This window comes from Crinia signifera, chromosome 5 (genome assembly GCF_055691185.1).
Source record: "Crinia signifera chromosome 5, ASM5569118v1, whole genome shotgun sequence".
NCBI classification, from domain to species: domain Eukaryota; kingdom Metazoa; phylum Chordata; class Amphibia; order Anura; family Myobatrachidae; genus Crinia; species Crinia signifera.
Window position 1 is genome coordinate 279,470,425 of NC_139221.1, and position 16,930 is coordinate 279,487,354.

Sequence of the window (16,930 nt, forward strand, 5' to 3'; positions counted from 1 at the left end):
GCACTCACCCATTTCTTTATCTTTTACACATATGACCTTATCTCCCTTTACACTCCCACGTGCCCTCTTTTGCTCCAGAATTACATGCCACCTCTATTGCCAATTGGTTCTCTCTACCTCTGGAATTCTCTCTTTCTCCCCCTCAGACTCCACCTCTTTAAATTGGCTCTCAAGACACGCTTCTTCATCAAACCATTGCATCTCTCATCTCTTATTCTAACCCACTGTTAAGGCCCCCATAGACCAGAACGACATTGGACCAGAACGCGCCGGAAGGGTCATGCGACAGATTGTATGCACATCGTGAGGTGTTTACTCATGATGCGTGGTCCTGCGGGTCGAGTGGTTGATCCTCTAACCAGACGTGCTGCACATCTGATCAGTTGTGATTGGGTGCAGGTCATGTGTGCTTATGAGGACATGTTACCGGCGTCATTTTAGGGGCAGTTTTCAGGCAGTTTAGGTGAATACAGTCGGTCATATGCAGCAGCTGGATCGTGCGACAGATTGTGTGCACATCATGAGTACATCATGTGTACAAAATTCACACCAATTCAGGAGTCTGGGACTGCGGGGGAGTTGAAGGGAAATCGTGACACAATCATGATCGTGAGCAGGTCGTATGGCCAGCTATACATGCTCACTTCTATTCCATCTCTCATCCTAGCCCTTTATTACATCCTGATTTCTACTCCATCTGCGTCACCCCTGTCTGTCTGCCCCTCCCCTTATGTGCTTTACCTCTATTAAACCATTTTCTACTCCTTACTCCCTGGAAAGGCACCTAGCCCCTGATTACTGCCATCCCGGTGACGGTTTAAGTGTCCTGTACCCTGATGCAGCTTATATACCATGTAATTGTCCTTCATTGTACCTGTACATTGTTATTGGCTTGCTCCTTTGTTTATGTGCTTTATTAGGCCCAGTGAAATCCTTGTGGCACCATATAAATAAAATATAATAATTTTTCAGAAAATATGATCTAATATAAACATCTGTATTACACAATAAATGCTGGTTCTACAGTACCATAAACGTCACACAACAGATTTCAGTATCTAAATTCAATGATAAATATTTTTATATTAATTTATTGAAATTTCTGAAGATGTAATGTGCATCATTCTAGGCTGCTGTTATATCATTATACTTCTATACACAATCCTTATACTATGACCCTGTTTTTCTCTGCATGGAACCGTAGGAATTATACAGTGCCAGGTACTGCAGGACAACTATGATGAAGCAGAGCAACAACTTGATTTCCTGCATGAAGTTCAGCAGTCACTTGGGAAATCAAAGGTAAATCCTCATACACGGAGTTGTCCTGACATACACAAGGGTTCTAGAGGTGCGAAGGATACATGTTATCACACCAACATATATTACCTGCTCTATTGTATGCCAGAGGAAGTGAAGTGTGGGGAGAGGGGAATCACCTAGCCCATTGTTATTAGGAATAATATTAGATCATCTGTTATAATGTGGCCCTTCCTCTAACTGGTGTATAATGATCACAAAGTAGCCAGACTGCTGTTTCCATGGAAGTGTTCCTCTGTTTGCCCTTATGAGAAGTGCTCTGTCTACCCTTTGTCTGAGTCTGCTCCACCTTTATTAAGATTATCTGTGCTCCATGGTCTTCCTACTGTTTGCTGGCGTTGTACCAAGGGCCTAGGAACACCTGCACACATTTGGTGGTCATACCCATCTTTTACCTCCTTCTGGACCCAAACTATCCAACTTGCAAAAGAAAAGTAGGTGAAGGGGTTCCTGTGAATTTAGAATTTTGGATCCTTAACGCTATTACCTAGCCTATCTCCAACTACAAGGAAACACTGAAGACATATGAACAGCGCCGCCAAGGTGGTCATACCTGTAATATGTCATTCACACTCACCGTTATAGAGTGATAACTAGCTTAGATTTATATATGTCAAAGGAGGAAATGTCATTGTCTGCTTCCGACAGTACCTCAGTGTTATCTCCACCTGGTTTTAAAGGTTAGTTTAAAGGAAACAAATAAGTACCGTCATTGGTGGTGGATCTGTTTTAATCCATCACTATTCCCCCTGGTCTTTTATATCTTTCTTCTTTGACACATTTTGTTTTGATCTGTTCTGTATATATAAAAAATTATATATTTTGTTTTATATACTTGTGATATACTAATGCCCATGTTGAGGCTGATTCAGACCCGTTCATAAAAGGCCAAATTCGCCCCCTTCCCCGATGGTCGGGGTTTGTGGATGTGCAAACCCCGGGAGCGAACGGCTTTGACGAGTTTCACACTTGCCGGACCGGGGTGGGTAGGGGGCAGAAGCCTGCTGGGTGTACCCCTGCAGACATAGGCATGTCACATTATGCCAGCACCCACCCCGAATTCTGAGGACAGCGGTGAAATGAAAAGTAAGTCCTGACTTACTTTTCATTACGAACCGAGGAAAAATCACTTGATGATGGGCGACCATCAAATTATTTTTCCTTCATGCAGCCCCATGCGCAGCCGCTAGCGAAATCTGAATCGGGCCCTTTGACTCAAGTGACTGTATCGTGCATCTTTAAATAGAAGAATGTGTGTGTATATATTTATATTTCCTTCGGTGGCACTCCCCGTTTACATAAAGCATAAGCGAGTAAATGAGTCGGTGCCCTCTTGCGAAAAGACAGCAATGGCTGTTTGTACTATCTGCAGTGTGGGGGATTGTAGTGGCAGTCGAACAAAATGACACAACAGCCGGTGCTTGGTCACCAACATTTCAAAGCTCCGTGGCTTCTTTATCAAGGTGTGTAGTAGAGAACTACTACACACCTTGATAAAGAAGCCACGGAGCTTTGAAACATTGGTGTCCAAGCACCGGCTGTTGTGTCATTTTGTTTGAGGTGCAAAAATAACTCCAACGTTTCTGGGCTATTACGCCCCTCTGTACCTTGACAAAGGGGCGTAATAGCCCCGAAATTTGGAAGTTATTTTTTGCACTTCAAAAATTTCCTCAGAGTTCCTGAGGGCACCGGGTTCATGGCAAAGGACTGGGGGAGTGCCAGCCCGCTCACCGACTGGTGTGGATTGTACCTATTAATGTGACAGGTGTTTGTGTGCTGTTTGCAGGAGCTGTGCTATGTGGAGGCAATCCTTGCTTCTAAGAAGCTCCAGGAGGAGAATGTAGTGGTCGGCCATCTTACACAAGCTGTGGACATGCACTTTGCAGCAATGAGCGGCCTGCCTCTCGGGGTGGAATATTTACAAAAACTCAATCCCACTTTTGTTGTTGATGTTGTGAAAGAGTATTTGGCATTTTGCCCAAAGCAGGTGAGTAGCACCGTTCCCTGCATTCACCGCATTGCAGGATTACACACAGTTATTGCATTTGCTATCCATTCATTGCTTCTATGGCCCATTAGGATTGCTAATGCCATACACACATATGGTATAAAAAGCCCACAAATCATTACAAGAGAGATACAGTAAGGTTGTTAATGCGGATACAGTCATCATGTGGACATGCTTGGCATGTTGTCATGTTGGCAAAGTTAAAGTGTTGACATCATTAATGTGGATGCCTGGAAAATGGCAACATTGACAGAATGTCAACATGTCCGTTATGGTTAGCATTAAGGGTAGTATAAGCTTTACCATAAGGGACAGACTGACAGCAAAAAAAATATGTCACCTTTACAACACTGTGGTCATTTCATCAGTATCAACATATTGAATGTCAAAATGGTCAACCTCAATAGTAGAAATAGGTCAACTTGTTCAATATTGACATGATGACCATCGATAGTCTGATGTTGACCTAATAAATGTTGAGGGTACTTGTTTCCTATCTGGGCGCCCGTCGTGGTGATCGCGGGTACATTTATGTCTGGCCGCGACGCGACCGACGCGATGCCCGCGATTTCCCATTGAAACCCATGTTAAACATGGAAATCGCGTCGGTCGTGTTGCGGCCGGCCATAAATGTACCCGCGATGCCCGCGACGCGATGCACCCGATTTCCCATAGGAATCAATGTTAAATGGCCCGACCGACGCAATTTTACTGTTAAATGCCTCAATGGACCCGATGTGGCCATAGGAATCAATGTTAAATGGGCTACAGAGCCCAAATAGGCACAATTAACCCTTAAATGTCCCCCCAAATTTTTAACGCCACCCCACGATCCACGCCAACCCGAAGCGTGGCGAGCGCAGCGAGCCCGCGAGGGGCGGCGGTACGCGTCCTCCGACCTTTTCATGCCCTACTATCCACGTCGGCGTGGAGTTGAGAATAGAATAGTGTGGCGAGCGCAGCGAGCCACCGAGCCCGAAGCGTGGCGAGGGGACGCGGATACCTTCACAGTTATACGCGTCCCCTCGCGGGCTTCCCAGGTGTCCATGGCGACGCGGACACCTGGGAAGCCCGCGAAGGGACGCGTTTACCTGTGAAGGTATCCGCGTCCCCTCGCGGGACTCGCTGCGCTCGCCACGCTTCGGGCTCGGTGGCTCGCTGCGCTCGCCACACTATTCTATTCTCACTCCACGCCCTAGTGGATAGTAGGGCATGAAAAGGTCGGAGGACGCGTACCGCCGCCCCTCGCGGGCTCGCTGCGCTCGCCACGCTTCGGGTTCACGTTGATGGCGGGGTGGCGTCAACTACTTTTGGGGGGACATTTTTATGTTCAGGGGTGTTTTTGCCCCATTTCCCATTGTTCCCTATGATAATTTGGGGAAATTGATCCATTTAACATTGTTTCCTATGGTAAATCGCGGTCATCGCGGGTAAATTGAGGCATTTAACATTGTTCTCTATGGGAAAATCGCGGGCATCGCGTCTGGCACATCGCACCCGATTTTTTATCGGCCGCGATGCCCGCGATGGCCCCGATTTTACCCCCGATGCCCGCGATTAAAATCGTGGGCGCCCAGATAGGAAACAAGTACCATGTTGAGATTTGGGGCCTGATTTTAGTTGCAAAAGCAAATTCTCTCTCTAATGGACAAAACCATGTGCACTGCAGGGGAGGGGGGGGCAGATGTAACATGTGCAGAGAGAGTTAGATTTGGATGGGGTTTGTACTTCAAACTGATATCTATATTGCAGTGTAAAAATAAAGCAGATGGCTCAGACAGCTGAGAGGGGTATGGGAACGGAAGAAGGGGAGGGCTGGGAGCGGGCAAGTTTTGTGTATTGTTAGTAAGTGAATTTGTCATATCAATGTTATATGTATATGTAATGTGAAATGTCTATGTACTGTCATTTTTAAATGCATGAGAAATTGAATAAAAAGGAAATAAAAAAAATAAATAAAAAAAAATAAAGCAGATGGTATTTAACCTGCACAGAAACAAAAGAACACTTAAATCTAAATCTCTGCACAAGTTACATCTGCCCCACCTGCAGTGCACATGGTTTTGTCCATTAGAGAGAGACTTTGCTTTTGCACGTGAACCAGAATCAGGCCCTTGGACCGGAGATATAATATACACAACTGTTGTTAATGTGGAGGGGAGGAGGATATTATACACAGAGCAGACATCCGAGGCCTGGATCTCCATCATAGGCCTCTTTGATATATCTGTAGTGGCCAACTTGCACGATTCCATGGGTCCTAGGATACAGCTCGTACCACCAATACTAGCTGGAGGTGTGATGTCACATTCTGCATTACCATATTAGTTCTGCTTCCATGTAAGCAATATAGCAATATAAATTCCATTCATGGCCCTTACTTCTGGCTAGCAGAACATATACCCTGCAGTCTGTACAGCTGTTTGGAGCGTCTTCAGGACACTCCCGGCTATAGTGCACTTCCTGATGCTGTCGCCCCGCCCCCTCTGTCATGATGTAATGTGCACTGAGCAAGCTTGACATTGCCTCCCTGTTACTCCGCTGGCAAGGAGACCTGGAAAATCTGCCCTGTTATTGTGGTATACAGTACACTGACATTTCTCATTTGTATGCTCAGTTTGAATTACTATATGTTTGCTGCTAAGTGATTGAGGTTGAGTTCTCAAACTTGTATTATGTTTGGTGCATTTATTAATACATTTTCCTATTTGTCGTTGCTTATACAGCCCACATACGCAGGCCAGTCTGTTTCACCTCTGCTGGAAAAGGTTTCTGCCATTTTAGCCCCTGTAATTACAGTAGCACCATCTCTACCAGAACCTCTTTATTTCATGGCTCAAGTCATTTATTTAGCAGGTATGTTACTTTAAGGCGCCAAGTGATTAAGAATAGTAATTTTATATTTAACAGCTAAAAGAAATTATTGAAACAAAATTGCATTATCATTTGCATAATCATCTCCATGACATTAGGTTGATACAATTATTCTCAACAGCCGCCCAGTTTAATCAAATAGCCAGGAAAATGGGTATTTCTCTGTATTTACTAAGCAATACCGTTTGAACTAATGATCCCTGACTTAGTAGCAATCGTCTGCTAATGAAGACAAAAAGGGACTGATAATAGCTCATATTGGAGGACAGAGGGTTGCCCAACAAAGATCTTATAAATTATAATTATATTATACAATTATATTGTGGTTGGAAAATACCCTTGTTAGTACCAGTGAAACACAAGCTATGTGGGATTTAAGATGTTGCTAATAGTCGCAGTGTTCTCCACGCACTCAATACTGGGGGTTATTCTGGTTGCTTCGCAAAGCTGCGAATTCGCACCAGTCCACCAGACACTGCCTGCCGAATGCCAGTATGCCCGACCCCCTTTCGCCCAACCTGCTAATGGATGTTTAAAATAAATGGTCACCAACCATCAAATGGTTAGGGCCATACATTCCTACTTTTGAAAAAGCATTTCAGAAAGATTGTGATAGCCACACCTACTATATGCTGTGCACTGCAGTGGGCGTGTGCTGTGCTGTCAGAGAGGCGTGCCAAGCAATTGGTTTCATTTATCGGCACATAAGCAACAAAGCAGATAGGTACCAAACCATGCATCTGTCTGTCACATTACATTGTGCGCACCAAACCCCTCCGTGTGTTGCAGGGAATTTGGATGGAGCACAGGGGACCTTACAGCGGTGTATAGAGCTGAACCCTGAGTGGGCGGATGCGCACCTTCTCATGGCGCAGATACATCTCTCGCTAGCACAGTATACTGAGTGCTTACAGTCTCTGGAATCAGGAGTCAGCCACAATTTTAAGGTAAATTATTGTGCACCACGTGTTTAATATTAGAATTAGTACACTGCCCTTTTTTTATAATGTATCACAGGCAAAAGTGCTTTACTTGGCCTTGCTCCATTCTTTTGCACTTTATTAAGGATATTACAGTGGTTAATGAGATGAGATTAGTGAGAATACCATGTTATAGATGTTTGGTGAGGATGGATAGGTGACCACGTAAGACATGGATGGATACATAGATGACACGTAATAGAGGTACGGGAATAATAGCAGAGAATACCATGTTATAGATGTTTGGTGAGGATGGATAGGTGACCATGTAAGACATGTATGGGATGATACATAGATGACACATCATAGAGGTACGGGAATAATAGCAGAGGATACCATGTTATAGATGTTTGGTGAGGATGGATAGGTGACCATATAAAACATGTATGGGATGATACATAGATGACACATCATAGAGGTATGGGAATAATAGAAGAGGATACCATGTTATAGATGTTTGGTGAGGATGGATAGGTGACCATATAAAACATGTATGGGATGATACATAGATGACATGTCATAGAGGTACGGGAATAATAGCAGAGAATACCATGTTATAGATGTTTGGTGAGGATGGATAGGTGACCATATAAAACATGTATGGGATGATACATAGATGACATGTCATAGAGGTACGGGAATAATAGCAGAGAATACCATGTTATAGATGTTTGGTGAGGATGGATAGGTGACCATATAAGACATGTATGGGATGATACATAGATGACATGTCATAGAGGTACGGGAATAATAGCAGAGAATACCATGTTATAGATGTTTGGTGAGGATGGATAGGTGACCATATAAGACATGTATGGGATGATACATAGATGACATGTCATAGAGGTACGGGAATAATAGCAGAGAATACCATGTTATAGATGTTTGCTGAGGATGGATAGGTGACCATGTAAGACATGTATGGGATGATACATAGATGACATGTCATAGAGGTATGGGAATAATAGCAGAGAATACCATGTTATAGATGTTTGGTGAGGATGGATAGGTGACCATATAAAACATGTATGGGATGATACATAGATGACACATCATAGAGGTACGGGAATAATAGCAGAGGATACCATGTTATAGATGTTTGGTGAGGATGGATAGGTGACCATATAAAACATGTATGGGATGATACATAGATGACATGTCATAGAGGTACGGGAATAATAGCAGAAAATACCATGTTATAGATGTTTGGTGAGGATGGATAGGTGACCATATAAGACATGTATGGGATGATACATAGATGACATGTCATAGAGGTACGGGAATAATAGCAGAGAATACCATGTTATAGATGTTTGGTGAGGATGGATAGGTGACCATATAAAACATGTATGGGATGATACATAGATGACATGTCATAGAGGTACGGGAATAATAGCAGAGAATACCATGTTATAGATGTTTGGTGAGGATGGATAGGTGACCATATAAAACATGTATGGGATGATACATAGATGACACATCATAGAGGTACGGGAATAATAGCAGAGAATACCATGTTATAGATGTTTGGTGAGGATGGATAGGTGACCATATAAGACATGTATGGGATGATACATAGATGACATGTCATAGAGGTACGGGAATAATAGCAGAGAATACCATGTTATAGATGTTTGGTGAGGATGGATAGGTGACCATATAAGACATGTATGGGATGATACATAGATGACACGTCATAGAGGTACGGGAATAATAGCAGAGAATACCATGTTATAGATGTTTGCTGAGGATGGATAGGTGACCATATAAGACATGTATGGGATGATACATAGATGACAAGTCATAGAGGTACGGGAATAATAGCAGAGAATACCATGTTATAGATGTTTGGTGAGGATGGATAGGTGACCATGTAAGACATGTATGGGATGATAGAGGAAGTGTGTCATGTTAGTTATGGTGGGAGACAGCCATGTTCTGTAGGTTATAGCCCAGGCTAGAACTCTTGGCTCATGTTTATAATATTCCATTGGTTATGAGACAACAGCCAGTATTATCCTGCCTTATATTTTACAGTGTGACCTTCCATCCCATAATAAGTAAAGCACTGCATGGATGTAATCTGATGTTTTTTTGCTCAGGTGCGAGAACATCCTCTTTATCATTTGATTAAAGCAAGAGTTCTGAAAAATACAGGGGACCTAGCAGGAGCTGCTCAGATGCTGAGGATGTGTATGAGTCTCCCCGAAATGAAGAGAGGAGCAGTCACGAGAGGGAAAGCAGACACCCTGAGCATCAGTGACCGCGTCTCCATATACCTGGATCTTGCAGAACTTCTTTGTCTAAATAAGGAACAGGTAAAACACCAATGCAATGTATGTATACTGGCCAGGATTGCAGCATCTGGCGGGAGAAGTCAGGCAGACCGGGGGCAGTACTTGCTTGGGATGAAATAGTTGCATCAGTGCTCCTAAGGGCCCCATACACTAGGTCAATTTATCTGAGGCTTGAAATTGCGTCAGATTTCCCTTGAATTCCCCTGCATGTCAGATTTTGTAATTTGTGCTTATTTCACATAAGATATATTGAATGCAATTTATCAACCCTTGACGAATCGCATGCAATTTATCTTACTGCATATACAGTACTTGTACAACACAATTTATCTGATGGACCCTCTGCTCGGGAGCAGCAGCCGCTTCTTATGTTATTTTTTAAAAACAATTTTTTTAAATAATTATTATTATTATTATTTTCCCCAAGGTAGAGATGGGAGTGTCAATGACACCCTAATCAAGCTGTCTGGCTGTTTTCTGGCTGCACACACTATCACAGGGCTGGTTCCCTATCAGAGCTATAGGCACTGCAGAAGGAGCAGGGCAACCAGCAGCCAAGATGGCCGTCACAAGATGTAGGGAGGAGGAAATTACCAGAGCTCCCAGCCACTCATCAGCCGCTGCTGCCTCTCAGGTGGAGGGAGATTCAAGTAGAGTGGTCCCTGGCTATGGGTCCCCTTTGCTCACAGGGACTGGCCCAGCATTGGTATTGCTCCGGGGTGCCACAAATCACCGCAATCCTGCTCGAGGAGCTCAAGAGGCGGGTGTGGAGTGAAATATAGGTCCCGGTTTCACTCGGGGGGAAGGCCACAACCGGCAGTGAGCCGGAGAGAGCCAGTCTGAGGCTACTGCTGCCGCTGGGTGGGAGGAGAGAGAGGGAGCAGGAAGAGGAGGCCAGCAATAACGTGCAGGAACACAGCAGCAGTGCTTCTGATGGGGTACGGTCGTATTGTCGACCCAACTTAGTTCGACAGTCATTAGGTCGACACCGTTGGGTCGACAGGCAACAAGGTCAACAGGGTTCTAGGTTGACATGGATGAAGGTCAACAGGTGTCTAGGTCAACATGGGACAAGGTCGACATGGTTTTAGGTCGACAAATGTGTTAGGTCGACATGGGTTAGGTCGACAGGTTTTATCTCTGTTTTTTTGAGCTGACATGTGCCGACAGGCAGTATTTCATGCCCTACCATCCACTAGGGCGTGGTGGGAGAATAAAATAGTGTGCTGATCATAAATCTGCTGTTGCAGCACGAAGCTACAAAGTTAATACAGGATGCTATCCATACCTTCCGTGGTACTCCAGAAGAGATTCGAATCATTGTGGCTAATGCAGATATGTGTCTGAGTAAAGGCGATATAGAGATGGCACTGAGCATGCTGATAGACGTGACACCGGACCAGCCATATTACATTGAGGTGAAGAAAAAGATGGCTGATATCTATCTCAGACATCGAAAGGATAAGAAGTTATACATTGCCTGTTATAGGTAAGTATCTAGTAGCAATGACTTTTAACAAATGTATTAACCATTTCTTTGTGACTGAGAAGCCGTCGTTCCCCAATGCCGATGCCTTCTGTTCGATGGAGTGTATGGCTTCACCAGGGCTGGATTAAGGAAGGGGTGATAGGGTTAGCCATCCCATGGCCCCCACACATTATGGGCCCCCCTACATACTGTAGTTTCAATGTCCTTCGTTGGTTCTGCTGTTCATTAATATGGGTTGCCAGAGATCTTCTCTGTCATAGAGCAGCAGATGTAGGTAGCTCAGGGTCAGTGTCTCGCGGGATTTCACTTGATTGCATCGCGAAAGCTACCGGCATCTGCTGCTCTGGCATGCATGCTGTTCCTGCTGTGACCTCCAGGTGGGTGTGTTAAAGGGAGGCTCTGGACTTCACTGCCATTAGACAAAGGGCATTGTTGTGTACGGAAAAACTGGTGACAGGCACCTGATGGTCCTGCTACAACAATGATTACACCTGTACACCTGCAAATCATTTATTCCAAAAAGTCTAAAGTTAGTTATTTATCTTCCTAATTTATGTTGCTCAACTGTTCCCTTATATTTTGAAAATAAGGTGTGTCAGTGATATGAAGTGACACATCGCTGGTACTACAAACATGTATTTACCTCTAAATAAACTACATTTAAAGTTTCATTAAAAGGTTGATAGTAATTAAAATATGGCTTTAAGATACGGTGTATAATAATGAAGTTGCAAAGTTCTGCTATATTTAAAAAGAATAGATAAATGTTATGTCCCTGCCACTAGATCAATGTCTCTGTATGTGTCATTGGCCAACTTTATTTTTAAGAAAGTGTTACCAAGTTGAATTCCGACCGTGCTGTCGGACCAGATTAAATGGTCCGGGATTCTGACTGTCGGGACGTTTGGAAAGTTGGGATCCCAGATTGAATACCCCCCTTAAACTGGGTACACACTCTAGCAATGTGTACCAGACCGATAGGACCTGGGTACACATTGAGTGATGATAATTAAGGATGGAACAATCACTGTCCTCTCCTTTATTTGCATACACAGTGTCACTAGCGATATCTTCAGGTTTGATATGCAGGACGTCAAACCTGATGACATCATTAGCGACAGTGTCCACTCGCATATTGGGCATATACACTGCCCTGATATGAGCAATATATCGTGTCATCCACCATATCTCTGAGTGTGTGTACTCAGCTTCAGCTGACATAGAGTAGCATACTGATTTATTTATTTTCATTTATAGTTCCTGACTTCCTGTGCGGTAAACATTGTCCAACATTGATCTCTCTGTAACCAATGTGACTCCTGTGTCTCCTGACAGAGAGTTAAGTGAACAGCTGCCTGGAGCTCACACAAGTCTTCTGTTGGGAGATGCCTACCTGCATATTCAAGAGGTATTTGAAAAATGAAATATTAGTTAAATTTGCCAATGAAATTCAAAGCACTATAAATAGGAAATATGCAAATGAGGGCTGAATTAAGAATCGTAGTTTGTTCTTAGAAGAAAATTGGGTTATTTCCAGGTATCTATTGTTTGCGGTTGTGAAAGTAGACAAGGCAGTGACAGGGAAGGAGACAGAACAAATACACTAGATACGCTCCTAAACATTCTATAGAACAGAAATAAGAAGATATATTCTGTCGGGTTAAACTGATAACATTTATTTTCTCTCCCAAACCTAATGGTTGTGTATTTCTGTAAAAGCCGGAGAAGGCTCTGGAGGTTTATGATCAGGCGCAACGCAAGAAGCCCAGAGATGCGACACTGACAAGCAGGGTTGGCTTATCACTTGTGAAAACCCATCAATATAAAAAGGTTGGTGTACATTTATACACCGCCCACTCACACTGTACACATTATCTTGTTTCAAATCACATATAGACCTGTATGACATACCTCATTTCATTCAATGCTTCCGTGTAGTAATTCACTTATTTTCAGTACCGATAGCTTATCATAAAATCACTGTGGCATAACTATATGGCTGGTTATACACCACAGGAGCAGAAAAAATCTACATACTCTCAGCCCACCCTCTTAATTTATCACATGATGCAGGGACACAAACCTCTCCAGGCTTTGCTTGGAGGAGAGATTTCTTGGGACACCCCCCCCCATACTTATACAGGCAATACAAATCTGGAATGCTGTTCACACCTTATGTTGAACCAGATACATCCTTGTAGAACTCCCATCAGTAATCGTACAATCACTCTCAGATCTCCCAATGATTGTATAAGTTTGTAACCAGCTTAACAGTTCACATTTTTCAGAGCATTTAGCAGGTGCACAAGTGAATGGCCAGGGGCGGCTCCAGAGGAGGAGCTGCAGCACAGTTCAAAATTCAAATAGGGGAGCCACATCAACTGCCATCCCAAACTGACTCACTGGCAGTTGGTGTTTCTCCTCTTTGCATTTAAAACTGTACTGTAGCCTCTCTTCTGGAGCCACCAAGGCGTATAACAATCTGTCACATTGTAAAAATCCACAGATGACCTGAAAAACATTAACTGCTTGGGGTTCTGAGGAAAGAGTTTGACAACCACTACATGATATCTCCCATTAGCAGCTAATTTAAGTAATGCCTAAGACCTTGTGGCAAGAGTTACAGAACAGAGAAGAGGGAAGGGGAGAGGGAGTATGCACCTGTTTTAGATTTGACTTTAATACCTGCTTTAGTTGTCTTACAGTTATCTGTATCCTGATTTTAGGCAGTAAATTACTATGAAGTCGCTCTGAAGATGAGTATGGAAGAATCTCTGTGCTGTGAGCTTGCTGACCTGTTTCTGAAACTCAAAAATTATAGCAAAGCTGAAAATCTTCTTAAACATACTCTAGATCATGAGCCTGGTATGTTCCCACAAGCTCTTCTCTTCTAGTCCTACAAATGCCATAGAGCAGTGTTCAGACACAATAGCTGGTGTAAGTGGAGTATTAAAATCATATATATACAGTAGTCCCAGCAAACCGGATAAGAGCTCTTACATTGGTTTTATAGCTTCTGATTAATGTAGCTTTGTCAATATGCTGACCAAATGAACTCTATAATAACTGTAGATTCCACTTGGGTTACCCAGTTTAGGTTAGAACCAACCCTTTAACATTGTTACGGTTCCTGTAGCCTAGGTCTACAAGTGAGAAGACCAAAACCCAGCCTCTTAACTAGCCCAGACTTGATCACCTAAACTGTGAACCCTGGTCACCACCTGGATACGTGCAGCCAGAAGTCAGTGGCCGCATTGGAAGTCCAACTGCTTTTTGCGGTACCCAACAGCTCTATAAAGCTAATCAATAAGCCGGAGTCCTATGAACAATAATAATCTATCCAACTCATTAATATAAAATATTATACTTAGAACAGTGGTTCCAAAACTTTCTTGAATCACAGTTCCCAAGAGTATCAGCATTTGTTCCACAGCACCCCTAGGTTAAAGTATAATAGTGACATATTTTGAAAAAAAAAAAAGTACATTGTGTCTACCAGTCATCCTTAGGTTTAGTTATGTGGTGGTCTACAGTTGTGCTTCTGATTATCCACATGTTCTATGATTGGCAGCCAATAGCATTGGTTTGCTTATCACTTTGACAATAAATAATTTGATTTGGTCCTAGAACAACCCACCCAAGGCTTTTCTTAGAACTGTATGCCTGGGCACACAGTTTGGGAACCACTGACTTAGCATATTGTAAATCAAGTGGACAGGACATGGGCTGACTATGCTTGGTTATATTGTATTGTATATTAACTGAAGTAATAGTATAATGTCTCTAATTTCCTCCTAGCATCTGACTTGCCTTCGATGGTCAGTGATGTTAAGTTTCTTATGTTACTTGGACAAACATACAAACACCATAAAAAAGAAGAATTGGTTGGAACTTTAAATAAGGTAATGATGATGCCAAATATTATTTCTTTAGCCGAAATTAAAACATTACATACATAGAATTTCCAAGGGTGATCATAGATTATCCCTTTCGGGAAAACTTTTTCTATTGTTTAATTGAGTATTTTCTGTGTGGTTTGTTATATGTAGTGTGAGACGCTTTATTATGCTTTGGGTTTGCCAAAAGGGGTACGGGTTGTTAGGTCAACAGTCAAAAGGTCGACCACTATTGGTAGACAAGCAAAAGGTCAACACATCAAAAAGTTTGACATGGTCAAAAGGTCCAGTGGCGCTGAGGGGCCCAGAACGGAGTAGACTCTGCACAGGCCTCCTCCCCTCTTCTCCCATCTTATTGAGCCAAAAAAGTTTATCTTCCTAACAATGGCCCTTATTGTGATCGGTGCGGCCGGATCCGATTATGCGGCCAGGACCGTGCGTGCGAAACCCCGCCTTCCATACGGATCGCCAACTCTGTCCGTATGCGGTAAGAAGCTGGCCGAACGGACCGCACGTGTATTTTTCACGGAATACGCCTCCTCCATCTCAGGGAACCTCCCCCACCATTCGATGGTCGCAGACCATCGAATGCAGGACCGAGTGCTCCACCAGCACCCGCAACCTCAGACCACACAGACATTTTTCCGTGCAAAAGCAGGGATCTGGGCGGGCAGCTGACATCCGGCGATGTCATATGTCCGCCCCCTACACGTGCGTCACGGCCGCATTACCATACGTACGCCCAGCGTTTGCATGGGAACGCCCATGAAACGCGGGGCGTATGCATATGGTAATGAGCCCAAATAGCCCTTCACGCCCCTCTCCACCCCCTGTTCGGAGTGTTCACATTTCATGCGGAATTTGGCCGTACGCCCCGCTCGCACATGCGCAGAGACGCCTCTGCACATGCGCAGACACAAAACATCGGCGGCACGAACGCACGCGGATATTACCGCACCAATCAGAATAAGGGCCAATGTCACATGTAGCAAACTTCTGATGTTAGCCACAACATGTACATATCAGTCATCATTCAGAAGTGAAGCCTTTATTGCACACATGTAGGAACATCAAATATTTATCTCAATGCATCCAGAGCTAAAACCCTTATAGATGTTTGCATTGTTCTTGTTATTCTGTGTTACATAATGACTTCTGACTATTGCAGGCTTTGGATATCCAGGCTAGAATTCTAAAGCGAGTCTCTCTTGAACACCCAGAAATGATAACAGGACAGTTGCAAATGGCTACTAAGATCTTTATACAACTTGCTGAACATTACGTAGACGAAAAGGATTACCCAAATGCTCTAAAATACTACACTGAAGCAATGCCTTACTGTGACACAGATAACAAAGTAAGTATATGTTAAATGGGAATATGGTGACAATCCCAGCAGACAGGATGTTGGCAGTCAGATTACCAATGCTGACATCTTGACCTGCGGCCAGAATACCGCTGTCAGAAACCCAACATCGATGAGGATGCCAACGTGAATCCTGACTACTGACATCCCAACTGTAAGTATGTGGGGCAGGTTAGCCTTAGACTGGGGTTTGGGTGTAAAGGGTTAGGCACTAAGGGGTCTTAGGGATAGGATTGTGTGTATGTGGGGAGGGGGGGGGATTTTACGGTTAGGCTTTGGGGAGAGAGGGTAAGGCACTTAGAGGGGGGGGGGTTAAGCTGCAAAGCCCATTAGTTGATGTGCTTGTCATGCCAAAAACATAGGAGGTGGCAAGCAGAATTGTGTGCATCACAGCATTCATGGAAGATTGAAGAAAGCAGGGCCTAAAGTGGCCATGGAGAGGTGGCAGAATGAATTTCCTTCTGCCACCTAATTCCCTCCTACCTCCCCACCCCCCATAAGGCAGAGCCAGGGCCAGTGATGGGGTTTTTGGCACCCCCCCTGAAAATGACATTGCTTTTCTGTTACTTTCCAGGGCCAAGGTGGAAGTAGAACTAGTTCCACCTCACCATTGAAGGTGGTGTTACTCAGTTTTAACCAACCACCCAACGTCAACCACTGGGAGCAAGTATTGAGTTGCTCCTTCGAATCCCTGGGAAAT

The 16,930-nt window shown here is 43.8% G+C and overlaps 1 protein-coding gene across 1 annotated transcript in view; it reads left to right on the top strand.

The window, feature by feature from the left end:
* Nucleotides 1-16,930, top strand: part of TTC21A (tetratricopeptide repeat domain 21A) — a 70,532-nt gene that overhangs the window by 22,736 nt on the left and 30,866 nt on the right. The window contains exons 10-20 of the mRNA XM_083189083.1: nt 1,205-1,302; nt 3,107-3,307; nt 6,055-6,184; nt 6,992-7,149; nt 9,285-9,500; nt 10,730-10,968; nt 12,304-12,376; nt 12,688-12,798; nt 13,695-13,833; nt 14,767-14,870; nt 16,033-16,221. Coding sequence (XP_083045209.1) covers nt 1,205-1,302; nt 3,107-3,307; nt 6,055-6,184; nt 6,992-7,149; nt 9,285-9,500; nt 10,730-10,968; nt 12,304-12,376; nt 12,688-12,798; nt 13,695-13,833; nt 14,767-14,870; nt 16,033-16,221 — 1,658 coding nt within the window. The remainder of the gene's footprint in view (nt 1-1,204; nt 1,303-3,106; nt 3,308-6,054; nt 6,185-6,991; nt 7,150-9,284; nt 9,501-10,729; nt 10,969-12,303; nt 12,377-12,687; nt 12,799-13,694; nt 13,834-14,766; nt 14,871-16,032; nt 16,222-16,930) is intronic.